General features: G+C 49.9%; 1 protein-coding gene across 11 annotated transcripts in view; it reads left to right on the forward strand.

Moving 5' to 3' along the window:
• Positions 1-8,517, forward strand: part of POU6F1 (POU class 6 homeobox 1) — a 27,898-nt gene extending 19,381 nt beyond the window's left edge. For all 11 annotated transcript variants that reach the window (XM_070454413.1, XM_070454406.1, XM_070454414.1 and 8 more), the window contains 4 exons: positions 150-353; positions 3,373-3,514; positions 4,083-4,251; positions 5,208-8,517. In XM_070454413.1, coding sequence (XP_070310514.1) covers positions 150-353; positions 3,373-3,514; positions 4,083-4,251; positions 5,208-5,553 — 861 coding nt within the window. In that variant the 3' untranslated portion in view covers positions 5,554-8,517. The remainder of the gene's footprint in view (positions 1-149; positions 354-3,372; positions 3,515-4,082; positions 4,252-5,207) is intronic.
• Positions 8,518-12,184: the final 3,667 nt, after the last annotated feature.

Below are 12,184 nucleotides of genomic sequence, written 5' to 3' on the forward strand. Positions count from 1 at the left end.
GTGTGAATCCTTCACTTTACTTTGAGGACACTTAAGGCCTAGAAGGGTTAGATGACTTGTCTAAGTCCCTTCCTGCCAGTGTGGGGATTTGGGTTGGGGGTGGAGCTGGACGCTGCCCTCACACGTGGGGTCCCTGTGTTTCCTCCCAGGTTATTGGAACACTTCCTTGGGTAGTGAACTCGGCTAGCGTGGCGGCCCCAGCACCGGCCCAAAGCCTGCAGGTCCAGGCTGTGACCCCCCAGCTGTTGTTGAACGCCCAGGGCCAGGTGATCGCGACCCTGGCCAGCAGCCCCCTGCCTCCTCCTGTGGCTGTCCGGAAGCCAAGCACTCCTGAGTCCCCTGCTAAGAGTGAGGTACAAGGGCTGGGTTGGGGGAGGGTGGCAGGCAGTGCTGTCAGGCATGAGCGGCCTCCCTCCAGAGGGTGGGTAGGACAACATTATTTTCCAAAGTCCCTGGGAAAGCAGGACACCTCCCCAAAGTGGAGGGAGGTGCAAGGTAGAAGGTCCCTTCAGTTCACATGTGCTCTGCCCGGAAAAACACCACCACCACCCCGACCTCGTCCCCCCACACACCAAACATGTGTATATGTGCCCTCAGAGGCCAGTGCCACTCTGAGAAGGCCAGGGAAGGGTAGTCAAAGTAAACTGGGCCTTGGGACTTCCCTAGTGGTTCAGTGCTTAAGACTCTGTACTTCCAATTCAGGGGACACAGGTTCGATCCTTGGTAGGAGAACTAAGATTCCACATGCTGCAGGGTGAGGCCAAAAAAAAAAAAAAAAAGTTAATTGGGACTCAATCAACTCCAGGGTGAACAAACTGCTGGAAAGGCCCTGGGAGGTTCATTCTGCACCCGCCGCCTCTTCACCCCTTCATCCCTCCACCCCTCCTCCACTCTGCACTGTGGCATCGATTATTCACTCACGTGTTCATTCAAGAGTGGTTTTTGAGTGCCTACTGTATTCTAGTGCTGAAGATACAGAGATGAATAAGATGCCCTTCCTTGCCTTAGGTAGCCCAGCATCACAGACAATTAAAGTCAGTGTGGCAAAGGCTCTGATAGGGGCAGGATAAGGTGCTTTAGGAACTCAGTCTGCTGACTGAGGAGTTTGACAAGGCTTCACAGAGTACGACACTGAACTAATCTAAAGGGATGGGTTGGATGAGAGATTTTTCTACTTCCACAGAACTGCAGGCAATAGAGTGTGCCAGAGCAGGGGTTCTCAAACTTGAGTGTGCCGAAGAACACCTGGAGGGCTGGCTAGGATGCAGATTTCCAGGCCCCACCTTGGAGTCTCATACAGTAGGTCTGGAGTGGGGCTGAAGGAGTCACATCTCTAACAAGTTCCTAGGTGATGTTGAGGCTTGTGGTTCTCAAATGTGATATGCTGCTTCCCAACTTCATTGAATAACCTCAGCCTCATCTATAGAAGGAGAAGTCAATGGCAACACACTCCAGTACTCTCGCCTGGAAAATCCCATGGACGGGGGAGCCTGGTGGCCTGCCGTCTATGGGGTCACACAGAGTTGGACACGACTGAAGCGACTTAGCAGCAGCAGCATCTGTAGAATGGGAATGATAAGAGTACCAACTTAAGTTATGAATGTTAAAGGATATATTACACAGAAAGTTGGTACACAAAGTGAAATGTGTGTAAAATGTGTAAAAAATGGTGCTTTTATTGTTATCACTAACATTAGGTAACGGGGAGTCACCGGAGAGTTCTTAGCAGGGAAGTGGCTAGTTATATGTGTATTTTAAAAATTCCCTTTGCTCTCCAGGTGGAGCCGAGAATTGGACTGTGGTGAGACTTGAGTCCTATTTGTTGTTGTTGTTCAGTCACTCAGTCGGGTCTGACTCTTTGCAACCCCATGGCCTGCAGCACGCCAGGCTTCCCTGTCCTTCACCATCTCCCAGAGTTTGCTCAAACTCATGTCCATTGAGTTGGTGATGTCATCCAACCATCTCATCCTCTGTCGCCCCCTTCTCCTTCTGCCCTCAATCCTTCCCAGCATCAGGGTCTTTTCCAGTGAGTCGGCCCTTCGCATTAGGGAGCCAAAATATCAGGGCTTCAGCTCCAGCGTCAGTCCTTCCAGTGAATATTCAGGGTCAATTTCCTTTAAGCTTGACTGGTTTGATCTCCTTGCTGTCCAGGGGACTTCAAGAGTCTTCTCCAGCACCACAATTCAAAGACATCAATTCTTTTGCCCTCAGCTATTAGGAGACAGCTTAAAGAATTCTAGCCAGAGACAAGGAGCTCCAAACAAGGCCCTGGGGATGATGAGGGAATGACTTTAAGCTACCAGGAGGCAGAATTCAGGGAACAAGGCCCATCCTAGAGAAATCTGCACTTTCAGGAAGCTTAAAAAAAAGTCATACTTCAGATACTGACTTCATATATTTATAGTTTATCCTGATTGTAAACATGATATAAGCTGTTTATTAAAATTCCAACATTATGTATGATGTCAAAAAGTAAAAATCCCTTCTAACTCCACTTCCAGAGATGACTTCTGTTGATACTATGCTTTATATGACTCCAGAATTTTTTTTCTTGGAGATTCGTATTTTTTTTTTAAGGGATTATTCCATAAAAATTCTTTTTCACCTTACTTTTTTTTTTCTTTCACTTAGAACTGTGACTCAGAGGTCTTTCCATGGCAGTTAGTAAGAGATATTCTTTTTCATGGTACAGTGTCTTACTGTAGTGAGGCCCCAAAAGTCATTTGCCAGTTACCTATTAATGGATATGGGATTTTCCCGGTGGTTCCGAGGTAAAGCATCTGCCTGCAATGCAGGAGACACAGGGGACACTGGTTCAGTCCCTGGGTGGGGAAGATCCCCTGGAGGAGGGCATGGCAAGCCACTCCAGTATTCTTGCCTGGAGTGTCCCATGGACAGAGGAGCCTGGTGGGCTACAGTCTATATGGTTGCACAGATTCAGAAACGACTGAAGCGACTTAGCATACATGCTCACACGCGTTAATGGATATTTGGGGTGTGGTGGCTCTAGGATCAGATTTAGGTTTCTCCTTTGAGGGCAGAGACTTGAGAGCAGTTATCTCAAGGGTGGATACTTGGAGCTTTAACCAAGTAGGTGGAACCTTTCTGAGCCTCTGACCTGCCTGGGTCACAGACACCTACAAGGCCCCGGCTCGGTGGGGCACATCCTGTGCTTATTCTGGAGGTCATCATCACTGGGTGCGTGCTAATACATAGCTTCCAATCTTGCCTTCTGATGGGGCACAGGTAAAAGTGTGCTGGGTGAGGGAGGATTCCATGCCCGCTTTTGCCCTGCCTCTGGACTGCCCAGAGACTTCACCCTGCTAGCCAGGCAGGCGGGCAGTGGGGGTTTGTTGGCTCTTCTTCTCACAGGTGCAGCCCATCCAGCCCACACCAGCCATGCCCCAGCCGGCCGTGGTCATCGCCAGCCCAGCCCCAGCGGCCAAGCCTGCTGCCTCTGCTCCCATCCCCATCACCTGCTCAGAGACCCCGACGGTCAGCCAGCTGGTGTCCAGTAAGTGGCTCCAAGGGAAGGGTATGGCGAAGGGGTGAGGCATTTATTCAGACACCCTGACCACATTAGATGATCCTCCCCTTAGTAAACTTTCGGGAGTCCAAAAGGGAAGAGCAGAGGCCCATTGCCAGGAACTGACTTTCTTATTCTCATTCTACGGAGCTGGATTCTGTGCATGACCATGGTGGAGGCTGCTTAGCGGGCTGTCTGGCTGCTTCTCTGAGAAGCCAAACCATTGGCTGTCTCTCCTATGGTCTCTCACCAGTATTTGAAGAATGTGGAGAGCTAACAGGTGTGCGTGGGGCCAGCCTGGGGAGAATTAGAGATGGTCAACAGTTAGAGCTGGAAGAACTTAAAATAGACCTCTATCTCCAGACACCTTGGTCCTGGCCCATTGCTCCCAAGTCTTATTTGTCTTGGGGGCAGGAATGATGAGGGTCTTAAGGGTACACAGGCCTTTTGTCAAATGTCCTGATCCCTCACTACTCACCAGGCTAGGCCAACGGGCTGGGTAAGCAGATGATTGTCCGTCTTACACGCTCACTCCTGCCCCCTTCCTCTGGCCTAGAGCCACATACCCCCAGTCTGGATGAGGACGGGATCAATTTAGAAGAGATCCGGGAGTTTGCCAAGAACTTTAAGATCCGGCGGCTATCCCTGGGCCTCACACAGACCCAGGTGGGTCAGGCTCTGACTGCAACGGAAGGCCCAGCCTACAGCCAGTCAGCCATCTGCCGGTGAGTAAGACTGCCTGAACAAGGTCAGGACACTCACAGGAGCTCAGGTATCTGGCACTTAGACATGAACACCTGCAGTAGTCAGAGTCTTTCTGGGGCCCTCTGAAGTTTATCCTCTAATCCTGAGCATTTGTATTGTCTGTTTAGGAGGAATCCAAGATCCTAATCCAGTTAGGAATCCTAGAGGGACAGGGGTACAGCTTATGAAATTAATCACAAGAGTGGGAACTTCGGTTCTGGCTTGGTTCTCAACTATAACCCACTATCACCTCTATCATGCTTCCACCTCCCCCTCTTATGAGACATGATTCTGAAGTGATGTAACTGACTTTTCTGTGTGCAGGTTCTGGTGCCTGTATTATAATTGATTGTAAAGTGTAAATCAACTATTTCAATTTTTTTAAATGGTGAAAAGAAAGATAAAAAGCACATCCCTAACCTAAGCCATTTTTTTTTCGAAAAAGCACATGGCTTAGGGATGGCCAAAAGGTTTCATCTGCTTGCCAACTCTATATATTAGACTAGAGTGATTATTATGCTACAGTGTCATGTTGGGAATTCTGTACTCTCATCTGGGCTCAGCCAGAAAGAGTATTCTGACTTAGTGATGCTGCAGTTGGAGGAAGACAGCACTTAGGACATCTATTTGCCATCTTTGGAGGCCTCTCAACATGATTCCTCAAAGGACCTCACCCATTTGGGTGTGAACGTTTTGGAATGGTGTTCATAAAGCAGCTGCCCTGTTATCATTGCACTGTAAACTGAGGCCATGGGAATGGTCTCCCTGTTGTGACCTGGGAGACAGGACACTCTGAGGAGTCTGGGCTGGGCCAAGCCAGGGGGTCTTAGTGAGGGTTGTAAGGGGACAGGAGGAGCAGCCCCCTGCGGCCAGCACACGCCCGGGGTGGGGAATAAGACACTGTCCCTGTCCCTTCCTGGACCTGGGTCACCCACAGGTTTGAGAAGCTGGACATCACGCCCAAGAGCGCCCAGAAGCTGAAGCCGGTGCTGGAGAAGTGGCTACATGAAGCTGAACTCCGGAACCAGGAAGGTCAGCAGAACCTGATGGAGTTTGTGGGAGGCGAGCCCTCCAAGAAACGTAAGCGCCGCACCTCCTTCACCCCCCAGGCCATAGAGGCTCTCAATGCCTACTTCGAGAAGAACCCACTGCCCACAGGCCAGGAGATCACCGAGATTGCAAAGGAGCTCAACTATGACCGGGAGGTTGTGCGGGTCTGGTTCTGCAACCGGCGCCAGACACTCAAGAACACCAGCAAGCTGAACGTCTTTCAGATCCCTTAGGGCTCAGCCCCAGCCCTGCGTCCCAGCACTTTGTACCTCCCTTGGGCATCCGGCTCCGGCTGCCACCCTGCGGCATCTCTCATTCTGCTGCCCGTGGCTGTGTTTGTCCTGGGTTGTGAGACTCCATCGTGCACCTATGTGTCAGCTGCCTCCCTCCTCTTCCCCGTGTCATCCGCATCCCAGGGAGGGCAGTGGGCCCCACCTGAGACCTCCAGGTTTGGGGCTGGTCATGCCGAAGGAGGGGATTTGTCGTGTCACTTAAAGAAGCACTTTGCTGATGTGGGTTTTTGAAGGGTGAATTCTGGCTGGGAACCAGAGGCTCCCCATCTTTGGGACGGGGCTGTAGTAGCCTCTAGGACCACTGGCCATTAGCTCTTGTGTTTGATGGCACTCTCTCCATTGTCTCTTCTCTGTTCCTCTGTGTGAGCGTGGCAGGTACAGCGGCTCATCCAGTGGAACCACAGCCTCACCTACCTGCCCTCTGCCTGCAGTCACACTGTCCCCCGACAAAATCCAAGAGATCTTGTTCTGAAAAGTGTGATGTGATGTGCAGCTCAGAAAGTCAGATTCCATGTAGGCCTCGACCTCAAGGTCAGAAGGTTTCCACAGACCTGGGGCCAGAACACATGATCACTCCCATCTCTCCTTGGCTCCTATGTAGGGAAAATTGCACTAAAGCAGAATTCTTTCTTTTATACATCATGTCGGAAGAAATCAGCAGTGAACTCTAGCTGTCCTGGAATTGACCTGGGTCTATAGCAGGTTGTGAAGTGAAAGTCACTCATTTGTATCCAACTCTTTGCGACCCATGGACTGTATAGTCTGTGGGATTCTCCAGACCAGAATACTGGAGTGGGTAGCCTTTCCCTTCTTCAAGGGATCTCCCCAACCCAGGGATCAAACCCAGGTCTCCTGCACTGCAGACGGATTCTTTACCAGCTAAGCCAGCAGATTGGGAACTTGATAAATACAGTATCTCTCCCAGATTTTAATCTGATCTCTGACCATGTCCATCTCCGCATCAGAATGATGTGGTTAAGAGAACTTGCAGCCTGGAAAATCCCCCTGCCCAGATAAGCAGGGACTCGAGGGAAAAAAAAAAAATGAGGAAAGGAATGCTAAGTCTCTCTTGCCCTCACACTCACCTCCCACCCAGTCCTGGGTTCTTCTCAGAAGCAGCAAGTGAAACGACACCAGACAGAAAGGTCCTGGGAAAAGCCCACATCCATAAAGAGCTGACAGCAGCCTGGGAAGGTCCTTTGTGGAAGGTGACTTAACTAATTTCCTTTGTAACTTGCAGTCTTGGATACCAGAGGAGAAATCTAATTTTGTCCAGAGTCTTAGACCATGTGTTTGTGTGAACAAGCCCCCTAGAGTGCTTCTGAGTTAAGAACACCCCTAGAGCAGGCTGGGTTATGCCTTCAGAGAGGGTGTCTGTGGTACACTGGAGCTTGGCATCTCATGCAAGATGTTCAGTGAGTTTCCCAGCCTCCCTGCAGCTGGGTGTCCCCTGGAACTCAGTATGTGACTTGGGGAGATCAGGAGGGCACTGGGAGGTTTGCTAGAGGCGCCCAGACCTGCTATGTAGACTAAACTTAAAGGTCACACACAAGTCACAGGGGTCAGGCGCCCCCACCTTTCACAGCTCCTGTCCTTACAGAACCTGGTCTCTAGCAGCTGCCCTCCAATACCCCTCACACGATAAACCCTGAAGAAGTGACTGCCACGTGAGGGCATGTTACCACTTCCTTGGGACACTGGTGCAGAGCCCAGCCTTGCTTCCTCTGGCAGACTGGGTTTCCTTTCCTACCTGAAGCTGGTGCATCCCAGGCCTCTCAGGGCCACCGGCCATCTTCTTGGTGGCCCTGCCAGTGAGAGGGCAGTTGTGTGTCAAATTGCCACATACACGCACACACACTCCACACCACTGCATTCTGACCAACCAGACTTGCTCACGTGTGGTGGGGGATGAGGAAGCAGGTGGGCACCTCGCTTGCCGCAGCCTCCCAGCAGAGAATACGTCTCCAAGGATAAGGCTGCACGCTCAAGTTCAAGGTTATCCACCCGACTCAATGAGGTGACAGGCTCACTTGAGAGGGGTACTTGAGAGAGGTGGTAAACAAGTTTTCAGTGAGAATCAAGTACCAGAGTTTGTGAAGGATTCAGTGACTTACAGTTCAATAAATTAGAGAGATACAGGTTTTTACCCTCAAGCCTGTGCATTCAGATATGCTTTCTTTCTTGGGAGAGACAAGTGGGTCATGCCTGGTGCATACAGGAGTAGCATGTGATCCAGGGCGTGTCCATGGCAGTGGATATGCAGGAGGACACCATCTGTCCTGTGTCACGGCAGGAAAAAACTGCTCTAAATTAGGCCTGGACATGCTTTCTTAGCTCCTCCCGCATCTAAATCTGTCTTCTCAAGGCTGGGCTAGAACGAAAACTTTTCTTCTGCTGGAATGATGGGTTGGTCTTTCAGAGAAACAAGCCCGGGGGGAGGGGGGCCAGAGTGTTTGCAAGCTGAATTCCCCAGGCAGGGGCTATGGGGTGTCTCTGAAGTACGCACACAGCAGAGCTCACCAACCTGATCTCTGCTCTTACTGCCCCACCATAGGGCCCCCTGGAAGCAGCTATGGCCCTGAGGTGGGGTTTTGTTTTGTTTATATCCTTGTTACGAGCAGCATCAGACTCTGAAGGGAGTTGATACTGATTTTGTTTTAAAAGCGCCTTTCTGGTTACCAGCCAGAGCTCAGTGGCTCCTTTGCCATGGAAAGGCAGGCGAAAGGGCAGAAAAAGCTTCAGTGTTTGCATGTGGTTTTGTTTTTGTTTCAAAGACCAAAATGTTCTGTGGCTTAATGAATCGGCTGGGGCCTTTGACCCTGCACTAATCATGGCATTTTATCCAAGTGGGGTTCAGGGAGAGAACTCAGCCAAGTGAATTAAAGAACCTGTTTGAATTTGGAATGAGAGGCCCTGGCTTTTTTGTGTGTCCTTGGAAATCCAATCACCTTCCTATGCCTAGATTCCCTTCCTGTCTCACAGGCCAGGCTCTGACACCGAGGTTCTAACTGTTCCCAGACATGGACAAAGTCTGCTGAGAGCTGGAGTGAGGTGGGGGGTGGGGGAGAATGGGGGGAGGGGCAAGCACTTGGTGTAGTTGTGTGGAATAAACAGTATTTTTTCTTTTGTACTGGTCTGCTTGTTTCTCTTTTACCTCTCAGAGTGATGTAAGAAAATCAGGGTCAGAGACCAGAGGATGAGCTGCCTTTGCTGGCAGAGCTTGTGGCCTGGAAAATCCCATTGCAAGAGGAGGAGGATCAGTGCCCTGGACTCCTACTTCCCTGCCATGATCTCCCTACGGGGTACAGGGTCAAGGGGATGTGACCTTTTTCTTTCCAGATCACCCCTGATACCTAGGACCCCAGAATTTCCTACCAAGGGGGCAGCTGTTTGTCAGAAAGCTGGGTGGATAGAGCTTGGCTGTGCAGGCTGGATGCCTCTACATATGCACAAAGCCCTTTATGGCATGAGGTGGAGCTGTGAGGGGGTTAAGAGGAGGCAGGCTGGGGGCCAGGACTGAGGCACATTCTAGCATAGAACTTCAGGGAATCCTAGAAGTCCAAATTCAAACCTGGCCTTCTGGGTCATTATGAAGTTATGCTTATCATGATGAGAGGCTAGAATAGTCACAAGTAGGTTGATTTATGCTTTTCCTGGAGAAGGGTATGGCAACCCACTCCAGTATTCATGCCTGAAGAATCCTGTGGACAGAGAGCCCGGCAGGCTACATTCCATAGGGTCACACAGAATCAGACCTGACTGAAGCAACTTAGCATGCACCCACATGCTTTATAAATATTTAGATATGGTAAGACTGCAGATAGTGACTGCAGCCATGAAATTAAGAGACGCTTACTCCTTGGAAGGAAAGTTATGACCAACCTAGACAGCATATTAAAAAGCAGAGACATTACTTTGCCAACAAAGGTCCATCTGGTCAAGGCTATGATTTTTCCAGTGGTCATGTATGGATGTGAGAGTTGGACTGTGAAGAAAGCTGAGCGCTGAAAAATTGATGCTTTTGAACTGTGGTGTTGGAGAAGACTCTTGAGAGTCCCTTGGACTGCAAGGAGATCCAACCAGTCTATCCTAAAGGAGATCAGTCCTGAGTGTTCATTGGAAGGACTGATGCTGAAGCTGAAACTCCAGTACTTTGGCCACCTGATGCGAAGAGTTGACTCATTGGAAAAGACCCTGATGCTGGGAAGGATTGGGGGCGGGAGGAGGAGGGGATGACAAAGGATGGGATGGCTGGATGGCATCACCAACTCGATGGGCATGAGTTTGAGTAAACTCTGGGAGTTGGTGATGGGCAGGGAGGCCTGGCGTGCTGCGATTCATGGGGTCGCAAAGAGTCGGACACAACTGAGGGACTGAACTGAACTGAACTGAAGAGGATCTTCCTTTGTACTGTTTCCCAGGCCAACAAATATTATGAGCAGGCCCCCCCCACAAGTTCAGAACTGGGAAAGTATGGCTGTAAAAAGGGTCTCCCTCCTAGGAGTAGGGTTCATACCATACCTCCCTGCAACTCTCCCTCCCCCCATCCCCCTGCCCCATCTTCTTGGTATTGATGAGGTCTGGGCTACATAATCTAAACTGGTGAGAACAAGGCATCACCTTTGATTCCACCCAACCAGAATTCCTGAGTCAGGCACTGTGTTGGGTTCTAAATCATGCTTTACCATCCCTTCCCCACCCAAAGGACAAGAGATGTCTAAGATACTGATGTTAGGTTTGGGGATCAGAGGCACTTTACAGGACTTTGAGATAATGAGGCCAAAATGACACAGAAACCAGCACTTGTCTGCATAGATCTCACGATCCTAATACTGACTGTCTACACTAGGCTGTTACTCAGGACGCAGGCCAAGGGCACAAAACAGGTGCTTGATAAATAGAAGACAGATGACTGAATGCATTTTCTACCCACTTTTTCAAGGAAATCCTAAGAGCTGAGTCCCTGACTTCAAGCTACTGGGAGAAAGCAGGTTCAGAGGCTTCGGTAGTAGCACTACAAGGTTTAGACTGTGACTCATGGGAGTGAATGGAATCTGGGCAGCGACTGGCCCTGAATGCAGACATGCATCTCCCAACAACTCCTGGCAGAAGCATCAGCGGAAGCTGTTATCTCTGGCTCAGACCAGTTGGGGGTATTTCCTGGCAACTGGCCCCAGAAGGCTTTAAAGGAAGAGGGGTGGGTGTGTGGAGGGACTGCAGTTTCTACTGTCGAGTTCCAGATGTTCCTCTGGGTTCCTGACCCCGTGTGTGTGTGTGTGTGTGTGTGTGTGTGTGTGTGTGTGTGTAGGCTTCCCCACATCAGCAAGCAATTCTCAGATACTAGCAGTGTATCCAAAAATTCAACTCAATTCTGACATTATCTACCTAAAGATGGCATCAGATTAAAGGGCTCTGTTCACTTCAGATGCCTTTTCTCTCAACTGCAGGGTCCATCAAAGAAGCCAGACTGGGACTCAAAGTTTCTTCGTATGGAATGTAGGAAGACATGAAGAGTTAAAACTAGATAGTTCCTGAAAGGGCCAGCCTGGATAATGATCTCTTCCTGTACCTGGAGGAAAATGCCTGGTAATTGACTTGGGACCTCAGCAACAGTGACTGACTTTTAAATGAATGAGAAAGGAAGCCCAGGGGATGGATAGGTACGGATCCTCCAGAGAGCTTGAGCCCTCAAGCTTCTGACCCCTGGTGGCTCAGATCGTAAAGAATTTGCCTGCAGTGTGGGAGACCTGTGTTGGATTCCTGGGTCGGGAGGATCCCCTGGAGAAGGAAATGGCAACCCACTCCAGTATTCTTGCCTGGAGAATTCCATGGACAGAGGAGCCTGGCGAGCTACAGTCCATGGGGTCACAGAGTCAGACACGACTAAGCAACTAACACAGACAAGGAATTGAGGCGCAGAGAATATGAGGCATCTACTAAGGGTTGCTTTGTTTGTGAGCAACAGAACTAGGCCTTAAATCAAGATGTGCTGTCTCTAAAGCCTGTGTGGTTAACTTTGTCCCATACAGGATGGGACCTGGGGAGTGCTATCTATCCCAATCTTTTGGGTAGGATTTCCACGTTTCCACCCTCTAGGGTAGGTCTTGCTGTGTTCCATCTAAACAGTGTTTAGTTTCAGGACCTAGTCTAGGGAAATGAACCCTTTACAATGGGCCCAATGGTTCAGAATACTGAATTTGGAGCTCTGGGCCACAGATGTTCTGGTTAATTACTCAAATTTATTATGAGTAATGGCCTAATAGGAACCATGATTTTTGTTATGGGCACAAAATTTTGATTTCTTGTTGGATGCTGCTGGATATCCAGGGGAACACCTGATGATCTTTTCTTGGAGGCAAAGCTCCCAGGACTGCCCCTGGAATTCCTGTTTCCAGGCCTGGCATTCCAACTTCATGAATAGTTACATTGGAGAAGGAGAAAATGGGGAAAGTCCACTCCCTGGGGTAAAAGTGTTTACCCCTGAAACGTGACTCAGGTGGTAAAGAATCCACCTGCAATGCAGGAGACCTGGGTTTGATCCCTGGGTTGGGAAGACCCCTGTGGAGAAAGG

Source organism: Odocoileus virginianus, chromosome 24, assembly GCF_023699985.2.
Source record: "Odocoileus virginianus isolate 20LAN1187 ecotype Illinois chromosome 24, Ovbor_1.2, whole genome shotgun sequence".
Lineage (NCBI taxonomy): Eukaryota > Metazoa > Chordata > Mammalia > Artiodactyla > Cervidae > Odocoileus > Odocoileus virginianus.